The 19,562-nt window shown below is 42.3% G+C and overlaps 1 protein-coding gene across 3 annotated transcripts in view; it reads left to right on the top strand.

Annotated features, from left to right (window-relative positions):
- Window positions 1-19,562, top strand: part of pip5k1ca (phosphatidylinositol-4-phosphate 5-kinase, type I, gamma a) — a 43,093-nt gene that overhangs the window by 4,806 nt on the left and 18,725 nt on the right. For all 3 annotated transcript variants that reach the window (XM_037974291.1, XM_017407352.3, XM_017407353.3), the window contains exons 2-6: window positions 13,435-13,466; window positions 14,668-14,754; window positions 14,850-14,980; window positions 15,687-15,804; window positions 17,488-17,640. In XM_037974291.1, the coding sequence (XP_037830219.1) occupies window positions 13,435-13,466; window positions 14,668-14,754; window positions 14,850-14,980; window positions 15,687-15,804; window positions 17,488-17,640 (521 nt within the window). The remainder of the gene's footprint in view (window positions 1-13,434; window positions 13,467-14,667; window positions 14,755-14,849; window positions 14,981-15,686; window positions 15,805-17,487; window positions 17,641-19,562) is intronic.

A 19,562-nucleotide genomic window follows, 5' to 3' on the forward strand; every position in this document is an offset into this window, starting at 1 on the left:
GGTAAGTGGAGACAGGTGACATGATTAGCAGGCTTTGACAGGTGTAAGTGGGCGTGGCAGGAATGCAGAGAGAGAAATAGACTGAGGAGGAATGAGAAAGTGAAAAACAAGAAAACAGAAACTAAACACAAACCAATAAACTAAAACAGAAATAAAACAAAACACAGGAAAAAACCCAAATCACCACACCTGGGAGTTTCATTCAAATCCGTCCAGTGGTTCTTGAGATATTGTGCTAACAAACATGCAAACATGGGCAAAAGCACGATCGCCCGCCTCTCACCTTCAACAATATAACGCGAGGCGTTATGTTCCCGCTGTGTTTCTTCAGTCAGGATGACTTTGCAGTTGTAAAAGCCCTCGGCTGAGGCTCCGGCTCAGTTTTCACACATACAGTATAGATGGCTGCTGTGTCACGCTGCCCTGACTTCCCTCAAAGGGGAATAAAGCGAAGGCCTGCTGTTTTCAATTAGGAGAGTTATGTGCCCACCGCGCAGCCTGTTATTATTTTATAAGCAGCACATGGAGCACAAGCAGCGCAGTCAGGAGAAGTCACAGAGCCGTCAGTCTTAGGAGAACCACCCACACAGAATTGGTAGTGATTATTTTCATCCAGGAGAAAGAGCTGAATTGTTACACATATTGTTCAGAGTATCTTTTAAAGGTGCGTTCGCCTTGTTGTAGGCTTATGTGTTCACTTTGGAATTTGTTTATCGAATGTAACTCCTATCTATAAAAGCATTAAACCTTTTAGTCGTTTATTTTCAGTCAAAGCATTTGAATATCGAAGGTGTGTGTTAGGAGCCAAACAGAGCTGAGCAGCTCGTTCATTCGGCACAGACTTTTCGGCACAGCATTTTCACCAAGAAACCACAATGATGCACTGGCTCCACTTTCTTAATCCTGACGAATTTGAGCTTATCTTGGCTTCCCTTGAGAGCTAATTGAATATCTTTAGAGTTTTCGCCCTTCGTCCGGACATCCACTTGCATCGATGCCAACCGGAGATGGCGTTTTTCTCTGTGTTTGAATGGATGAATAAGCTGCCAAAAGTACCAGAAAGTTAGGGGGCGTAACGGTGCGCCCAGGTCACAGTTTGGGTACGAGGGTCCTGGTTTGGTACAGCAGGAAAGAGAAGCAAATGCTAAATGCTGGTTGATGTTTTTCAACATACGGCAATTCTCCCAGAAGAAGAACAAACCCCAAGGAGTGTTTCTATTCAGCTCCAGTTAATTTGACTCGATGCAAAACGAAAAGCAATAGAGAACCGAACGACAGCTCTTGATGTGAAAATAGAAAATAAATAGAATGTGAAACACTCAAAGCGAGCTTCTCAGTGGGTTGAGTGCTTGTGAGGAAAAAAAAACTGATGCTTGATAGACTGAAGATATATTCAGACAGCGTGCCGTTGACAAAATGCAGTGAAATGGAACGTGCGCCGACTTGGGGAGCAGTGATCAGCTGCGACTGACGTCCACGTTGTCCTGTTCCCCCGTACCCGTCCAAAACGTCTGCGCCGAACCGTCACGGCACAAGGACGCCAAAACACACAACATCCGAAATGCGTCATAAATTAGCTGCATCTTCAGATTTTAGGAGAAACTTCAGAACGAAGCTGCCGGTTGTTTGCAGAGGGGGTCTGCGTCGGAGCCTCAAGGAGTGGAGGAGAACGCCGCCACAGGGTCAGAGGGATCTGAGTTGTGTTCATTCATTTAACAGCGTGAGCCCTAGTTGGCACTTTCAGTCTGCTTTTCCTCGTCTTGGAGGACTTGCTGTGGATTCAGAGGGCAGAGATGAATTAGATGAGATCTTTAAGTCAGAGCAGACATGATGACTTAGCCACAGTTTCTGGATTTACTGGTGGGATTTAGCGCTCTGTTGAAGACGGAGTGAGCCATTTGACCCGTCGCTAAAGCATTTTGTATCTACATTATCCACATGTTTTTTTACTTATTAAACAGGCGTACTGAAGGGGAGATATAACTCAGCTGTTAAACTCTTCATTACTGATACATTATTCATTATATCAGAGAAATCAGAGCTTTAACACTTTGAAATATTGTAAAGTATAAGAGTGTAGGCTCCAAGGTTGCCACATTTAGGGTTCCTGTGCAGTCTTGAAAAGTTTGGCATTTGCTTTTAGTGTTTTCCAGGTCTGGATAAGTATAAAAAAAAAAACAGGATATAGAAAAACATTAGTGTTTGCAGACTTTTTCCCCTATTCCTTTTTTACAAAAGCAAATTTTAAAGAAATTGGTCAAACAACCAGGGCATTTTTCAATTTTCTTTAAGTTTATAAAAGATGGACATAATTACAGTGATGTTCCCTTTTGGTTCATTTACCACATCGAAGGTTTTGACCTTTAGTATCTTTGTTTTTAAGATCACACATGGACATACATACAGCTGGAGAACCAGAGGTGAAATGATCTTCATCCAGCCTCCGATGTCCTTAAATAAAAAGCTAACCAATTCAAAATAAGTTGATGAAAACCACCATTTTATTGATGACACTTTAGTTGACTGTAAACAAAGTCTAAATTAATAATATTGAACATACACATCTACTAACTTTGGACTAAAATAGGCTAAACCTTTGATATATACCTAAAATATACATAATTTATCATATTTTCCTCTAATGAATGTTTTATCACAAGTGTGTCTTCACCTTCAACCGTTTGCTTTAGGTTGTGACTGCTTGTCAACAACGGACGTTGGGTTTAGTGAGATGCAGCCATAATGCCTGAATCCCATTTTAGGAGATTTGCACAAAGGTTCTTCTTCCCCGTGCCTTTTCTGTGGCAGCTCCCAAGCTATGGAATGACCTTCCTTTGGACATAAGACAGGCCTCTTCACTTGCTGTTTTTAAACCCCTTCTTAAGACCCATCTTTTTTCTTTGGCCTTTGGCACAATCTGAGATGTTTGACCTTGTTTTATTGTTAATATTTTAATTACTTTAGTAGTGTTTTATACTTTATACTTGACCTTTCTATTTTATGATTGTACTGTATTTCATGATTGTGTACAGCACTTTGGTCCTGTTGGTGTATAAAGTGCTTTATAAATAAAGTTGGTATGGTATGGTATGGTGTTCTGTTGTCACAGCTAACAGCTTGTTCTGCAGCTGGACTGTAACATGTTCCGCTCCACAATGACACGATTATAGCATTCCTTGCCGTGAGGTCTGTCTGCAGTTGGGGTCAAGGACTAATTTTCTCTCCGGTTTTGAACTGAATCGACAGCCGCGGGCAGGCGGGCGATTTTTGCTTGGCTCTGTATTTTGCAGAAACCCAAGGCTGCTGCTGCTGCCTCATCTGCTAGTATTCATCTTGGCCTCCCGTCGCCACGGGAAGAATTTAAGTCTCAGACGGAGCATGCACGCGGTCTCCCTCTGCCTAACGGTAGAGGCGGCTTTCTGCACGTTGGAGGAGCGATAAATTCACAGCGCACACCTTGCTGAGTAACCAAAGCGTACCTGCAGCTGCCTCTTCTTCACTCTGTTTTCATTAGGATGACAGCCTTCAGGGGCGCTTTGTGGTACATGTCCAAGATAAGCACATGCGCTTCCAAAAAGGAGGGCTGAAAGCACTTATGACGGCTGGAAAAACCTTCTTTAATAACACTGAAGCACGTGGCCAACCTGTGAGGCCATGATTAAATTGCCCCACGTTCATTTTGTACTGTAGGGAAATTTAGTGCAGAGGTGTGAGTAGTAGTTGTGCAGAAAAAAACATTTCTGCATAAATGTAAATATAATTCACAGTGCAAGCGCAAAAGAGAGGAAACCAGCGGCGAGCTGCATTGTTGTGCAACGATGTTCCTGCAGCAGCTTACCTTCAACTGAGTCACTAAGGCTGGACAAGGTGCTGCTCTCAGCAGTAACACAGGACAGAGGCTGATCAACACCCTCTTTATTTCTGTGATCGGTTCTTCTGCTGCTCTCCTCTCTTCTGTCCATAAAAGGACATGAAACGTTTGCTGTATTTTTAGGCTCAGCAGGGATCACTAAGCTCAACTCTGATCCGAGGTCTCAGTAATGGAAAACAAACTCAAATTGCACAAGTTTTAAGCCCTTATGTGTGTATCATTTTGCAGAGAGGAGCTGAATGTACAGCCAGCTTAAGCATATATTATGAAATCAGTGGTACTGATGCATTTAGCCCATTCCAGTCAGTGTACAAAAGCAGATGTTTATTAAACTTCTGCATTCATAAATAATACTTTGCCTTTTGTACAACCATAATTCTGAGAAGTTTGGAGCTTTGTATAAAATGTGAATAAAAACAGAATGCAATGACTTCCAAATCTCATAAACCCATTCTTGATTTACAGTGGAACATGGGGACCATATCAAATATTTAAACTAAGAAATTGTACCATTTATTTAGTTTTATTTATTTGGAAAAATAAGGTCATTTTGAACTTTGTGGCTGCAACACATTTTTTAAAAGTTGTTCCATGTAAAGCATCAGTCTGTAAACATCTATGAACTGAGGAGAGCAGCTGCTGGAGGTTTTGGAAGGAATGTTGTCCCATTCCTGTCTGATGGAGGATTCTAGCTGTTCAACAATCCTGGGTCTTTGCTGATCTTTTTTTTTCTTTCTTGATGCGTTAAATGTTTTCAATTGATGAGAGGTCTGGACTGCAGGCAGGTCAGTTCAGCTCCTGGAGCACATGTTGTTCTAAAACCTGTACTGGTCTGCATTGATGGTGCTTTCCAAGATGTTTAAACTGCCTGTGCCATAGACACTAATGCACCCCCATACCATCAGAGAGGCAGGCTTTTGAACTATGTGTTGATTCAAGGTCAATAGGTCGATAGGACTTTTTCTGTGACCGATATACAACAACAATTATTTAGGCTTTTGGGCAATATGTATTTTCACATAGCAAAAAATAGCAATAATTGCTTAATTTACATAAGCGTATATTTTTAACAACCCTTAGAAAATCTTGTACGCTTAAGAATAAAACATAGAAGAGAAATCTCAATTGGTTAAAATATGTAAAGGCATGAATGATTGCAGATTTTTAAAAAGTGGTCAGCTGATTAAACAGTCTGTCTCAAGAGTTGTTAACAGGCTGGATGGTTCCTCTCCTTTTTAGTACCAAAGACGTGGCACTAATGGTTTCCAGAATAAATTTCAAATCGTCTGACAACTGAACAGTTTCCATTGTACATAAATGGGTTTTTGAGATTTACGAATTATTGCATTTTGTTCTTATTTACATTTTACACAATGCCCCAACTTTGTCAGAATTGGTGCAGTATTCAGACAAAGGTAGATGTCTGCAGAGTGGGTGGCAGGAGCTGCCACTTTGCTGACATTTGGTTCTTGTCCTCCCGCGCGCTCCTACAGTGTGATCAGACCCGCCGCCATCACCGGATTAAGCGAGCCGCTGGATTCCACGGAAATAAGGCCAGCTCATCACATCTCCTTCAATTTCCATTTCAAAGTCCACTGAGCTTTTCAGGCCTCTCCAAGGCAAAATAAATAACCTTCATACCCACCTGTTCCATTAGTTCCATCCAAAGTGGGAAATTTAGACGCAACCGTCGACCCTTCAGAGCTGTGGTTGTTTGTCTGGTGTCGTTAACTGCTGCCGAACCCGTCATTTCAGCCACTTCACATTTAGTTTGAATGTCAAAAATAATTGGTGTGGACAATAAAAGCTGGGCAGGAATACTGATTACTAACAGGTGTAGGGTTTTTAGAGTTATTTCCTTTTTTTTGTTTTGTTTTATAATAAACCTTTTCTGCATTCTGTGGACAGTAAAGATTAAAAGAAAATGTACCAATTTATTAGTTAGTGTTTGAATAATGAACAAAAATGACAGAGTTGTATCATTATTTGCAGGAGCAGGTTACAGGTTACTAAACTGCCAACCCAGAAACACAGACTGTCTGGTCCACCTGTCCTCACATTTGTGCCGTTTTATCCAAATAATCCAGACACTTAGCCTTGTAGTCTGGGGAGAATGGGATTGGGATTTGGGAGAGTGCAGTAATAGTTACCATATTTGGCTGGATTTGCATGGCTGCTGCCTGTCTCCGCGAGCCCTAAAAATACCCCGAAAAATCAGGTTTAATCCTCATAAACCACAGCGAAGCCTGGTGTGTGGAAAAGCACAAGGATGAAAAGAAACAGACTCTAGGAATCTTTTACAGCCGTGATTTTACCTCCATGTTGGTTCTTTTGTTTCGATTTCAAATGTAAAATGATCACGAGAACGTTTGTTCACATTTGAAGCTCACAGTTAGTACCTTTTAATCAAGTTTAATCATGGTTTGTCCAAAATGTCTCTTTGATTTTGTCTAGTATCATCTTTGGGGAAAAAAAAATAACAACGGTTAAGTAGCTGCTTTGACAATTATGATAGGAGGTTGTTTGCTGCTCACTCTGCTATTGACAAATACTGAACTAAAGATGCCACAAGGGAGAGAAAAAACACACTATTACACACATAAAGACTGTTAAAGGGTAAAAAAAATGATGAAAAACATTCAGAGTAGGTCAAAACGTTGGGATACTGCATCACAGTAACTATCACTGTGATACCTAATGTTGCTTGTCACATAAATATTGGGCCATAAATATCTGTACAAAATTCTTCAAGTATGTGTTTAGATATTTCTGACTTGATCTGAGCAACAGATAAGCTGATTTAGCAACTTAAAACCTAACACTAGCCATGAAAGCTGAGTAAACTTGGTGCATGTTGTTGAAGTGAGGCTGTGATAAGAAGCTAAATATGCTGATCATCTTTAAAACTAACATTCTGTTACTTTCCCATCAATGAACTAATCACATTAACGACACACTCAGTGTTTCTCATAAATCTTTCAAAAGTCCTTCGGTTTTGTTTCCTTGTATTTAATTGCTTTGCATCTCAGATCATTGCTCCCAAGTCTCTCTAAAACGGTCTGTTTCGGAGCCAGTTATAGCCAGGAAGCTTTTTATTTAGTTTCTCCGCGTTGCTGTTGATCATAAGGAATATCCTGGCATAGTTTCAAACATTTATCTGTTCCCTTCACGCATTTATTAAAGGAAAACAAACAGACAGAGCGGATTTCTCTGCGTGAGGCAAATCCAACAGATTCTGTCGAAAATATGTTTTAGGGAAAAGGATCAGTGCAAATTAATGCGTTAGAATACCAAAATCAGGAGGAAAAATATTCATTCGGGGCAATATCGTAGCAGCCGCTGCAACGCTCTGAGAGGCATAATTGGTGGGTTTTTTTGTCAACAAGGTTGTGGCTTTCAGGTTGAAGCTTTGAGAAGAGGCTGTATGATGACTTGGTGTTCTGCAGGTAGCTCACAGATCCTCAGACAGTCCCCGTGAAGTAAACTGAAGCACCTTTTAAAGTTACAGTTTGCATGTTTGTGTAAGTAACTTGTATACCGTGTCTGTCCGCGTGTCGTCGTCTCTGTGTGTTTACACGCAGAGGCTGCTAGGACGCTGTTCTGCCGGGGCACATTTAAAGGCTCTTTAAAAAGCTTATCGTTCCGAAGTTGATGACTCCGTAATTATAAGGTGTCACCACCCAAGTAGCTGAGAGAGGAGAAATTGTCCTTTTAGAGGAATATTTCCCATACTTGGATACAAACATGAATATAAACACAGGACCTTTAGGGTATCTGATGATAACTTCATCCACTTGTGTCCATACAACGCTGAGTGTTTGTTTTTATAAATAATATTTTAGCCATCTCTGTGTAATTCGTAATTAGTGCTAGTGTTTAGTCCAGTTTATGTAGACGTATAGTCAATTTTTAAAGTTTCAGACTTAAAAAGACAATATTCAAGACACCAGTGTGCATACCAAACATACTCGGTTCTTTTTACTCTTTGGGCTTGCTCATTCTGGGCCGAGGCCAGACAGGGACGCTGAGAACCACGCTGGCTGACTGGTGTGATCATGGAAAAATACCCACCCTGCTGATTGCCGAGATCAAGGCTGGAACAGCCTGACGGCATTGATTTAGGATCACTTTGCCATCTCGTACTGTAAAAGAAACACCACTCTAATATAACGCTGCACAGCGGCGTGACCTAGGCTGAGGTGAACCATAAATGAACATATTCTGACTCAAGAAGTTCCTGGAGGTAGATCTGTCTGTCTGGATCTCTGTAGCCTTGTGGGCATGAAAGAACAACCGAGCTCCTCCACGGCCCCACAGATTCTTCACTGGCTAAAATACTCTGCATGTTTTACTTCACTTTGCTCTGCAAATCAGGTTTTCAAAAATTAATTCTGATTTTCGCAGAAGAGGTCAGGCCCACGTTGACACAATAATGAAATGTTGCTGGAACAATTAACCCTCCCCAGTCAATATCTGCACTTTAACTTCGTCCCTGCCAAGATATCGCCTCAGAAACAGCCTCTTACTCAGCTCAGTTCATATTCAGGGAGTCCCTGCATCGATCGCCTTTGAGTTAGACAATGCCGTTAGCAAGAAACATAAACAGTTTAAAAATAAACAAGGAGATGATGACTAATAGTGAGATGTTGCGTTCTGATACTCTAACCAGGTACTCAGATGTTTGGCTTGTTTTTAAGCTAGTCCTCGACTACTGAAAGTATTTGTGCTTCTCAGATCAGAATAAAATCCGATCCTTTAGGCTGACCGTTCGAGGAGAAAATAGAACGAATATCAGCTTTTACAGCTTGGGTGTCAAACTCAGTTACACAAGGGGGACAAAATTCAAAACTTGGTCCTAGCCAAGGGCCAATCTAGATCAATATTTATTGAAAAAAGTACATAACTTAACCATGGTTTTAGATGTAATATGTCAAATCATTCATATAGAAATATCAAATTCCTTTTCCCAGTTTCATATTATATACAGTTAAGAACAAACATGCTTTAATGAACAAAGAAAAATAGATTGAACTTAAAAAGACATCATTAGCATTCTCCGTTAAACCAGCTAAAAAGCCGTCAATAAAAATCTAATCATACAGCTGCCAATATTACCTTTCAAACAATTAGAAAATACTAAAAAGACAACATACACTGAAGCAGAGTTAATGATGCACATGAACTCAAGGCAGATACCCAATATTGTTTCTTGGCTGCAAGTTCATCAACAAGTTTGATCATACCCATTTGATTCTCTCTGTTGCCCTTTCCACATCAAAATCAAACATTACTGAGAAATCAAAACTTCATTCTCGTGTCTTCAAAGTCAGTGTCGCGAGACGGCTTCACTAAATAGGCTCAGTTTTTTTTAAGCAAAATGAGAATCAACAGAGACCCAGTTTGTCACAAACTGAAGGGCCAGATCCAATAAATTAAAATGTTACCCTGGGGGCCAGATAAAATGTTACCAAGGGCCGGATCTGGCCCGCGGGCCTTGACTTTGACATGTGTAATTTAGGACAAATAAGGAGTAAAACACACCTTCTGATGGGTTAAAAATAATGTGACAGTTTCATTTTTTTTCCCCAGGAGGCCAAGAATTGACTTTTAGTGACCAGTGCTGCCAACATTAATTAGCAAGGGTAAGCTTAGAGTTAGCTAGTATGTGTGCGATATATTAACTACACAATAACCGGTAAAGATTGGATTCGTGGTGTTTATGGTATGTCACAATTTTGTAGATGATGAGAGAAAGATCTTGTTTTGGTAAAAACAAAGCAAAAAGACACAAAAAATAGTTTAAATTGATGAATATTTGTATGGGGAGCGTTGTACTTGGAGTGTGTTTTATGTGGTTATATAGATTTTTGTGTAAAATAATTAGGCTCAGGAAAGCAACAGAAAGTCCAGTAGCATTTTAAGTCAGCTGATTGCTGAAATAAATATCTCTGGCTGGTGTTCTTTCCTTATTCATTCAGTCATTCATGATGTTGAGCAGTGAGTGAACACACACAGTTCATGCACGTGCAGCATGCCTGCACCGTATGTTGCTCTGTGACTGCGCTAACGCCTTCTACGGCATCACGAGAGGACATGTACGAGGCAGCATCTGCCTCTTGACTCCAGTCACACGTGTGCTAGTGGTAGAAACGCTGGTTGACCTCGATTCGGGGCGCCATGGTAACAAGAGGGAGGAAAAGGCGCGCATGCGAGCGAGCACAAATATGAGGCGACATACATGTCGAATTCCCGGACACAGACAGTATCACGAGTCATAACAGCTCCACATCGGAATATTGGCAAAGGTTTTAAAGCCGGGATGAGGGAAATTTGAGAAAACGATACATATTTCTTTTACGCTCGGGGTGAACAGTAAGAGCAGCGTGTTTCAAAATATGTGCTCGCACGCTCTTGAGCAAGCTTGGACAGGAATTAGTTTTATGTGTGTTTGCAGATCTCGATGCTTCCATGATTTACGTCATTAGGGAAAATTAAACGTATAATTCATTAATGGGCTGGGTGCACAAGCATTTTCATGAATTAACTAAGTTCTGGGAAGCAAATAAGACAGGTCTGCTCTGTGGTACGGCAGGAAAATGGTAATGAGTGGTTTTGTGTGGATTGACAAGCTGCACCGACTGTCTTGTATAAATGAGCCAAGGTTAAACACCTGATGATGTTCGTTCACCTCGCATGGGTGCATACAAGAGATCCATGAAAGCCTGCGTTTTGTTCTGCTATGCATTTCCATTACCAGCCGGTAATGGGCCACTCCCTCAGGGGTCACAAGAAGAAGCTATAAAGCAACACGTAGCAGGTCAGCTAGGCAGCAAACTCAATAAGCAGCTATTTCTTTTCAAGAGCCTATTTGTTGTTCCGTTCCCTGAAGATCTCTGGAGCCTGCAGCCACATAATGCAGGAGTAGGACCCATTTTTCCCTCATGTCCCTGATTTATAGTCTCTTCACCACAAGGGAACCTGCTAAAAGTAAAAAGGCAGCTGAATAATAAACCATTTTTATTTCATCTCGTAAAATACATTTTTAATTTACTGTAATTATACCCGCATTATCTCAGTGTTTCTTGGGCAATGTTATTAATTCGGTAAAAAAAAAAAAAAAAAACATTTCCCCTTGTTGCTCCAAGGCATGGTTTTAATGCTTCCACTAACAGTTAATTACTTATAATCGTAATATGACGTCGCAGCAGGACTTTAACGTTAATGAAATGGCTCCAAATACTAATGTTGTTTTGTCTTCAGGCGTCTCTCATTTTTGAGCTAAATCCAGCAATGTACATTTAAGTAAAAAAGAAGATTTTGGTATGGTTTAGTGTTACAAATGATATTTTAATACAACTTGTCTGCATGCAGACATGTCGTTAACAAGTGCAGGCAGGTGTAAATACATAAATGGAAGATGTGAAAGAGCTGAGCGTGTGTGCACAGGTACAAGAGAACAGTAAGGAATGGTAAAACAGGAGGAGAGAGCCTTCTCTTTAATTATCTGCATTGCAAACGTTCCTCCATTGCCACATTTCTGGGGTTTTTTCTCCTCTCCCTTTTAAACTTTATTCCCCCGACGATCCGGTTTGCGGGGCACTTCGCTGGCGCGCGTTGGCTTGCTCGTTATGTGCAAAGACGTGTAACTGAGGGAGCGAGAGGTAGAGATAGTTGGAAGGGGACCGGCTGAGTCACATGGACGTCCACGAGAGGCCGGCGGACGGCGGACACACGGGGAGCACACAGGCTGATATCAGTTGAGAGCCCGCGGACACGGAGTCAAGCTGCTCATTCCTGAGTGGCACTAGTATCAGCTGTGTCGCAGCTGATGAACGACACCCGAGCGCGGCGTGCTGGTTTGAAGAAAGCTCTGAAGCAGTGATGGTCAGCTGGCAGCCCTCAGGCCACACCCAGCACACGAGCCTGCTCCATCTGTTTAAACTGTTATTAAATTACTCACAGTCTAATACAGGATTCAACTGTAGCTCAGCCTGAAAGGGATTATGATGGCCGTGCCTTAGCCAATCAGAGCACTCGCAGCGGGTAATCAATAGGGTTAGGGTTGATATCAGTCGTGCCATCTTTTAGGTGTGGCAGGTTAGCTCAGTAGGATGTGAGAAGTGTTTGAAAACCAGGAATCCTGAGTTTGATTCTCACGTAAGCCACACTTTCTTATTTTCGCCCAGTTTTGATTAAATGCAGAGGTGTTTTCGACATCTACAGCTAAGTTTAGACATCTACAAAACTTCAGCCCAGATGTTCAGATGTAGTTTAGACACCCTCGTCAGTGCTTTAAAGCTTAGTCTGACTCAACACTTTCATCTCTGTTAGTTTCTATTATACTCATTTCATGCAATCATGAATAGCTTTAATCGTTGTTTCCATATTTTTTTCCATATTTAACATGCGCGTACAGAAATTCACAAGCAACGTCCGCTAACACATCTCACGAGATCTCACAACATCACTTACGTCGTTTGCAAAGTATGACCAAAATGCTTACAGCTTCATCCTCTTTCAACCTAAGATGAACTCATTTTGGTTTGAAAGGCGGCAGGCGATGTGCATCCATTCAACGAATGCTAGGCCTTTAATTTGGCACAGATTGATTGCGTTGATCCAACAGTGTCTAAAACTTGTTATCTGTGTTATTAACAGTCCGGCTGTGCCGCAGCTCCTTGTGGGCAGCTAAGTGCAATAGAGTTTATAATGAATCCAGTGCAGGCTGATTAATTTCCTCCCTGTCTGAAGCCTGCTCTTCATCGCCTCTCCCCGCTCCTCTCCACTCGTGCCCTCTCTTTCCTGCCTTCCTTGCCCTTCCGTCCATTATTATGCTGCGCATTACGCGTCTATAATTTTGCATCTATTTCAGGCCTTCCTGGTGAAAACAACTTGCCTCTCGCCGCTTGTTATTAAACCCGAAACATAACAGGCGCGAGGCCGCATGACTGCAACAAACACGGTACTATTTACGTGTGGAGGATGAGGTGTCCTGTTTGACCTGAGCAAACAAGTGTCATAGAATCTTACAGTCAAAATAGGCAGATGCTTTTCTGAATAATTGTGTTTAATTGTTCACATATCATCTTAAACTGAGACTTTGATTGGGTTTTGAATGCACTCGTTACCAGAAAGTTAACCTTTTTGTTTTTTCCTACAGCCTAAAGTGCATTTAATCTGATGTTTCTGTCATGTTAAGGAAAACTAAATAATAAGAGTTCATTCTGTGAATGTCTGCTTAAGACTCTTATAATATTTATTCCTCAGACGCCTTACATCAGTATGACCTATGATAGGCTGTCAGCGTGATAAAAACAAGAGCACGGAGCTTGGAGGGAGGACTCGGTGCCCTTGCAGCTGACGTCTCTGTCTCCCGTGGTGGCTCCGGCAGGCCCCTTGCTTGTGTTTGACGCTGTTATTACATAATGTCAGGCTGCTTCGACCACCACCCTTTGGGATTCATCTTTGTCGCGGAGAGCACCGATGATTCAGAGTGATGGAGCGTCTTGTCCCAGCGCAACTAACGCCGTCGTCTCCGTCTCTCCCCTGTTTGTCTGTTTCAGATGCAGCCGCTAAGAAAGCCTTCATCTCAGAGGTGAGCTCAAATCTGACCCTATGGTCACGGACTCTTTCGGGTCTTGTCTTTACCTCTTTTTTTTATTATTTTCCATCTCCAGATTTTCTTCTTTTTTGGTGTTTTAGCTAAAGTAAAACATGAAAATGTTGGTTTAAAAGTGTTTGGATTGGTCAGTTTGCTGTCTGTCAGACAATACAAAGTGTAAACACTGTGTCCTCATGACTCACGTGATTTCACTCTTTTCTAATATGATAAATCTCATTCCTCTGGCGCTCCACATTCTGCGTTATATTAATGTCTGTGTCATTAGAGTGACTGAGAATTTATTTCTGTTTTAACGTCAACTCAAACCTGAAGCTCAGTGGATATACTTTTAAAACCCCTCCAGACATGAAGGTTAGGTGGTATCAACAGCCACGCAATAGAAGAGTTTACAGGAAGTACACTCTTCAAACAATCAAGAACCGGGATTAAATTCACAGCAAAGTTTTTAGGGACGGTATTTAAAGCAATACAGTACTTTTTCATCCCCCGGTGTAACTGTATTTCCTTCCAACCCTACCAGACGTGTTAATAATTAAGTTTTTGCTAAGTATGAATGACAGTCTGAGCAGCCATCATGCTGTGAACAGTTTTGGTGTTAAGGAGGTCAAGGTTTCTTTAATTAATGATTCTTAACTTCAGTGATCTAAAGTCTAAGCTCTTGTCCAGTGAAAATCATCATAGCTCGAAAATCTGGCACTAAACCGGTTGTGTAAAGTTCTTCTGATGCAGTCAGTGTCTTACCTGCAGTTTGCTCTCAGTACGGAGGCTTGTGAAGGATTTATGATGCTCAGGGCCACCAGAAGAATACATGTTTGCCTTATATTACTGAAAGGACAACTCAAACAATTTGTAAAGGTTCAAGCAAACATAATATTATAGATTTAACACCTTCTGATGCTAAAGTGATGCAGTGTAAAATAAAAAAAAGAAATTAAAATAGCATTTACCCAAAGCACTTCAGCATTTTAACTATTTTAATTGACAAAACTTTCCTCTGGTGGCTTATTTATAAAAACCTCAGAGACTCCTGTCTATTGCAGGTAAGATACTAAGTACTTCACACAACCCTACTTTAAAAAAATGCATTGTAAGCCCTTATTGTGTGGAGTATTTTATTTTTTGAGCAGACGCAAACATCCCTGTCACCCTAATCGGTCTGTCTCCGTCTCATCAGATGCCCTCGTCCTCGGGCCAGGTCGGTCAGGGTAAGAAGATTGGCCACAGAGGAGTGGACGCGTCAGGAGAAACTACTTACAAGAAGGTGCTGTAATGTCCAGTCCGCCTTTTTTTAAAAAAGTTGCCTGTTCAATCACTTTAAGTTCCTCTTCCTCCTCCTCCTCCTCCTCGCCCCTGCAGACGACCTCATCAGCCTTGAAAGGTGCCATTCAGCTGGGAATCGGCTACACAGTGGGCAACCTGAGCTCCAAGCCTGAGAGGGATGTGTTGATGCAGGATTTCTACGTGGTGGAAAGCATTTTCTTCCCCAGGTTAGCACTTTACACATCTGTCAGTGATAACACATCAGGCGGGGTTCTCTCGCATCCCCAAAAAGTATTTCTTGTTAGGGTTTTTTCAGGTTTCCAACCATGGAAAAAAAAAAGAAACTAGAAAGTGAAAAAAACATCTCAGTTGGAACTTCTCAAAAGAAATGCTTCAAATAGTGATTTTCTTTTTCAATTTTTATTATAAAAGACGTACATAGTTATAGGTTTAGTTATTGTTCTGAAACATTTTTAGGAAAATAGCTAAGTGCTACATCACAGGTTGAGTTAATTGGATCCAAATGGACCTGAAACATGGGCTCAGAATGCCTTTATTCTTTCCAAAAGTATTGTTCCATGCAGTGCATCTTTTGTTGTGTCATTTAAAGTAAGTGTTTGTACTTGTACCAAAAAAAAAAAAAACAGGCTGTAAGTTTACAGAAAACAAGAAATTTGAGTCTGGGAAAGTCTGGAATTTTGAACGTGGAAATATAGAAACCCTTACTGGGATATTTCTATTGTATGTTGTAAATTCATGTTTTCTGGCTCTAAAATTCTGTTGGTTTTTTGGTACTACTGCTGTGAAAAATGTGCTCCCCTGGAACAGTAACGAGTCTGGATTTAAACCCAGCCACTGTAATCTATATGTAATAATGTCTAACTTGGAACAGTATTATTGACTTTTCTGCTCTGTTTTGTCCTGCAAATCTAGTGAAGGGAGTAACCTCACCCCAGCCCATCATTTCCCCGACTTCCGCTTTAAAACATACGCTCCCGTGGCCTTCCGCTACTTCAGAGAACTGTTCGGCATCAGGCCGGATGACTATCTGGTAAGATTTAGTACGTAAACAAATAAAGTCGTGGTTGCTTTGAACTCTGTTGAATGATAAAAAAGGGGGGGTTTATCCTGGCTAGACGTTATGAAAACTGAATTACTAGCATCAGCTGAAGCAATTCGTCTGCTCAACTTGGACTAAATCTGTCCAGAGAACAACTGAGACAGTGAACAGAAAGATGTGAATCAATGAAACAGCTGTCAATAAAGACTAGAACCGTGGAGGAGAAGCTGAGAGTATATAGCATCCAGGAGGTCAGAGAGAAGCACCCAGTCTCTTTCCATATAAGCATATAAACTCCAGAGACAGCGTGATTCACCAGCCTGAAGTCATCTCGCTGCGTGTATACATCCACTGCTTAGTCAGGGTTTATTCGTTCTCCATGCCCACTTGTTTTTAACGCATCGCTACTCCAAACACGTGGTAATACCACATCGCCTCCTGCTTTTTCCCTTCGTTCCCAGCCAGCCTGTGGGCACTCATCAGCGTATGTGCACATAAGTCATCTAGAGATGTGTTATTACCAACTTGCTGCTGCCTCATTAGTGATATTTTTAACTCTGGTAACACCGAAGGTGCAGAAATGACTCAGTTCACTGAAACACAAACACTAAGTACGTCTGCGCTCTTCTTTTTCCTTTTTTTGTTTGTGTTTTTCCTGTCAAGCATTCGACCACTAGCTGGCTTTTCAAAGAGCTGCTCGTGGTGGTGTTTAGTTATTTTTTCCCACACGCAGCACTCTGGCACGCCCGTGGCTTTGCATGGAGCCCCGTTTAAAATATTACCGTCTCTGATGGATCTGCTGACAACCTTCTTGCACTGAAGTTGTCAGATTGAGCTCTAACAAGCTCATCCGATGACAATATGAGGGCAAGCGTGCCCCGTTTTGTGCTCATCGCTGTGAAACAAGGAGGCTGACAAAGAGACAATGAAGGGCAAACGGGTGAACTAACTTGGAACAGTATTATTGACTTTTCTGCTCTGTTTTGTCCTGCAAAACAGAGCACATTTTGGTTTTTTTAAGGGAAATCTTGCAATCCGAGCTGAAAATGGGAGCTATAGTGGTGCATTTTTTTGTTTTTTTCAATTTATTTTTAACTGATGCAACCCACCCACCACAATTTACAGCTGTGGCAGCAGCGGTGGCTGTCACACAGAGCTCATGGAAGTAATTAAGATACTCAGAATATCTTTACTGCAAGTCAGAAAACAGAAAAGTCCTAAAACACAGACATGCATATTTAGATTTACTTTAATCGAAGAAACAATACGACAGACATGATACTCAACTTCAAATCTTTTAGAAATCTGAGCTGAACTGGTAATAGATAATGAGCTCAGGGTAAGTGTTGAGGATGACTCTCAGCTTGAAGTACATAAAACTATAGCTCCATATCTGTAAATTTCACCAACTTATACCCATTTTTCTGTTTGCTAAGGTCGATTAGCTGTGGCGGCCATCTTGAATTGGGTTGACTCCAAAAGTTAATCAGCCGTAGATGCCTGTCTAGTTATTATTTTCTGAGCGTTTCGTTAAAGTCTGTCCACTGGTTCATGAGATACGTTGCTAACAGACAGACAAACACCTCGATGCACAGGTTCAGGCAATTAAGAGGGTTGTAGAGCAACAATGCAATGCTTCGGTTTGCAAATCCCTGTTTCTGTCTGACTCTGCAGTACTCCCTTTGTAACGAGCCGCTGATCGAGCTGTCCAATCCAGGAGCGAGCGGCTCCGTCTTCTACCTGACAAAAGACGACGAGTTCATCATCAAGACTGTGATGCACAAGGAGGCCGAGTTCTTACAGAAACTGCTGCCGGGATACTACATGGTAAGCAAACGAAAGCACGTGAAGTCCAAGCGTACGTGTGGGTCCGTCTCTGGAAATCGGAAAAAAAAAGAAGAAAGAAAGTGTCGGTATGTTGTAGCAGAGATCAACTTCTGCCACATTTTGTCGCCGGCTTTTCTCCTTGCTGACTCGCTGACACTTTCAGATTTCCAGAAGGTGACACATGCTGGGTATTAAACGGTGAATAAGTGTTGCCGATCTGAGCGAATCTAACAGCGAGCTTGTTTTTGCGGTGTCCACGTATTTGAGCTCGGTGTCGTTATCACCGTCAGTGGGAAGAAGCCGCCGCAGGCGCTGCTGGGTGCTGCTGGGTGCGCACTTTTATTTAAATGCCCACCTCGCTCGTGATGTTATGCCTCTTTCACATGGCCCCTAATTCAGAAGTCCGGCTCTACTCGATGAAGAATGCATCGCGTTCACACGGGCCAGTTTGGTCGGTAGCAGAGGAACACCTCCTCGTGTTGCGGGGGGCGGGGCCGCAGCGCAGGGGGGTAAGCTACCAAAACTTAGCGCAAGTTGTGTAAACAACGAAAGCGCTATGGACAACGTTGGCCCTGTGTTGTTGCTGTTTTTTAAACTTATGGGGATTCTCCTGAGACTTCAGGAAGAGAGGCGCAGTGGAAGAAATGCTCTGGATGCCGCGATTGTTGCGCGGAGTAGGACAGCTGTTATCTGCCGGAGGTTTCAGGCTTTACAGCGCCTTCAGCTGGGGGACAGACGGCTAAGGTTGCGGGGTAAGCTAACGCTGTTGTTTATATTCCTATGTTCGCTCTTTATGCTTGCATCTGGTCACACCCACGACCAATGAGTGAACAGGAGCTAAGCTTAGCTCCTGACCAAAAAAGCAGGGCCGGCCTCGAAAAAATGCAGATGTGAACGCTCGCAAAGCGAGCCGAGTAGAGTGGAGCTGGTACCTTTAGGGTCCATGTGAAAGAGGCATTAGAGTTTACGTAAGAGCCTGGAAATTCCTCCGCTAAAAAGCAGGACGTCGTTTTCACGCGAAGCAGACAGAACAGCTCCTCTCATCTCCGACTGAAACCTCGGGGCATGGGGTTTCATAAGAGACTCGCTGGTGTTGTTGTTTTTTTTAGTAGCCAGATGGACTGTGCTTAAGCCTAACAGAGCATGACTTCAGGCAACAGTGGCCCACCCTCTCCGCAGTCTGCAGCCTCGTTATGAATGAAGTCGACCAGCAGCAGCTCCATGTGCGCCCACGCCGCTCCACGCAGGTTCACAACCCTTGAGCTTCGTGTTTATTCATGTTCTTTATTCAACGAGACTTCATTCAACACTTGCCACGATGTTTCGGGTTTCTCGGCCGCTGCATCGGGAATCTGCTAGCGCCGCGGCGTGACGCAGGGGCTAATGTTTGACGCTGTCGTTTGTTGGGTGATGGAAGCCGTCGTGTGCAGATACACACTAAGAGGAGGCCTGAGGCGCGTTCAGGCAAAGTGTATTTTTGAGTGTGCCAGTGCGTAAGCATTGAGTTTGGTCCCTTTTTTTTTCTCTCTCTGGGTAAACATTAAAAACAGGGACCCACAGACCTGAACGCCTCACAAAGATTAGGCATTAAGTGAAGTCAAAGACTCAACACATTTACCGCGACCTTTCCACGGTGTTGACTTTGCTCTGAAGTACTTTGACGGGTCAAACTGGTAAAAAAAACACAAGTGTTTTAATGAAAGCACAGCCATGCACACTCACGTGGAAAGGCCTGAGGCGAGAGCTGCTGGACTGAGAACAAGGCTTTTACGTGAACGACAGCTTGGAAAAAAACCAAAAACTGTTCATTTAGATCTGCTGGGTTTGCAGTGAAACCTCACACACAGCACGTGTGCCTTCGTCGGTGGAGCTCAATATTTCCTCCTCAGCTGATTGGTTGAGGCTCGGGGCAGCGTGCAGAT

Source organism: Kryptolebias marmoratus, linkage group LG24 (genome assembly GCF_001649575.2).
Source record: "Kryptolebias marmoratus isolate JLee-2015 linkage group LG24, ASM164957v2, whole genome shotgun sequence".
Classification (NCBI taxonomy): domain Eukaryota; kingdom Metazoa; phylum Chordata; class Actinopteri; order Cyprinodontiformes; family Rivulidae; genus Kryptolebias; species Kryptolebias marmoratus.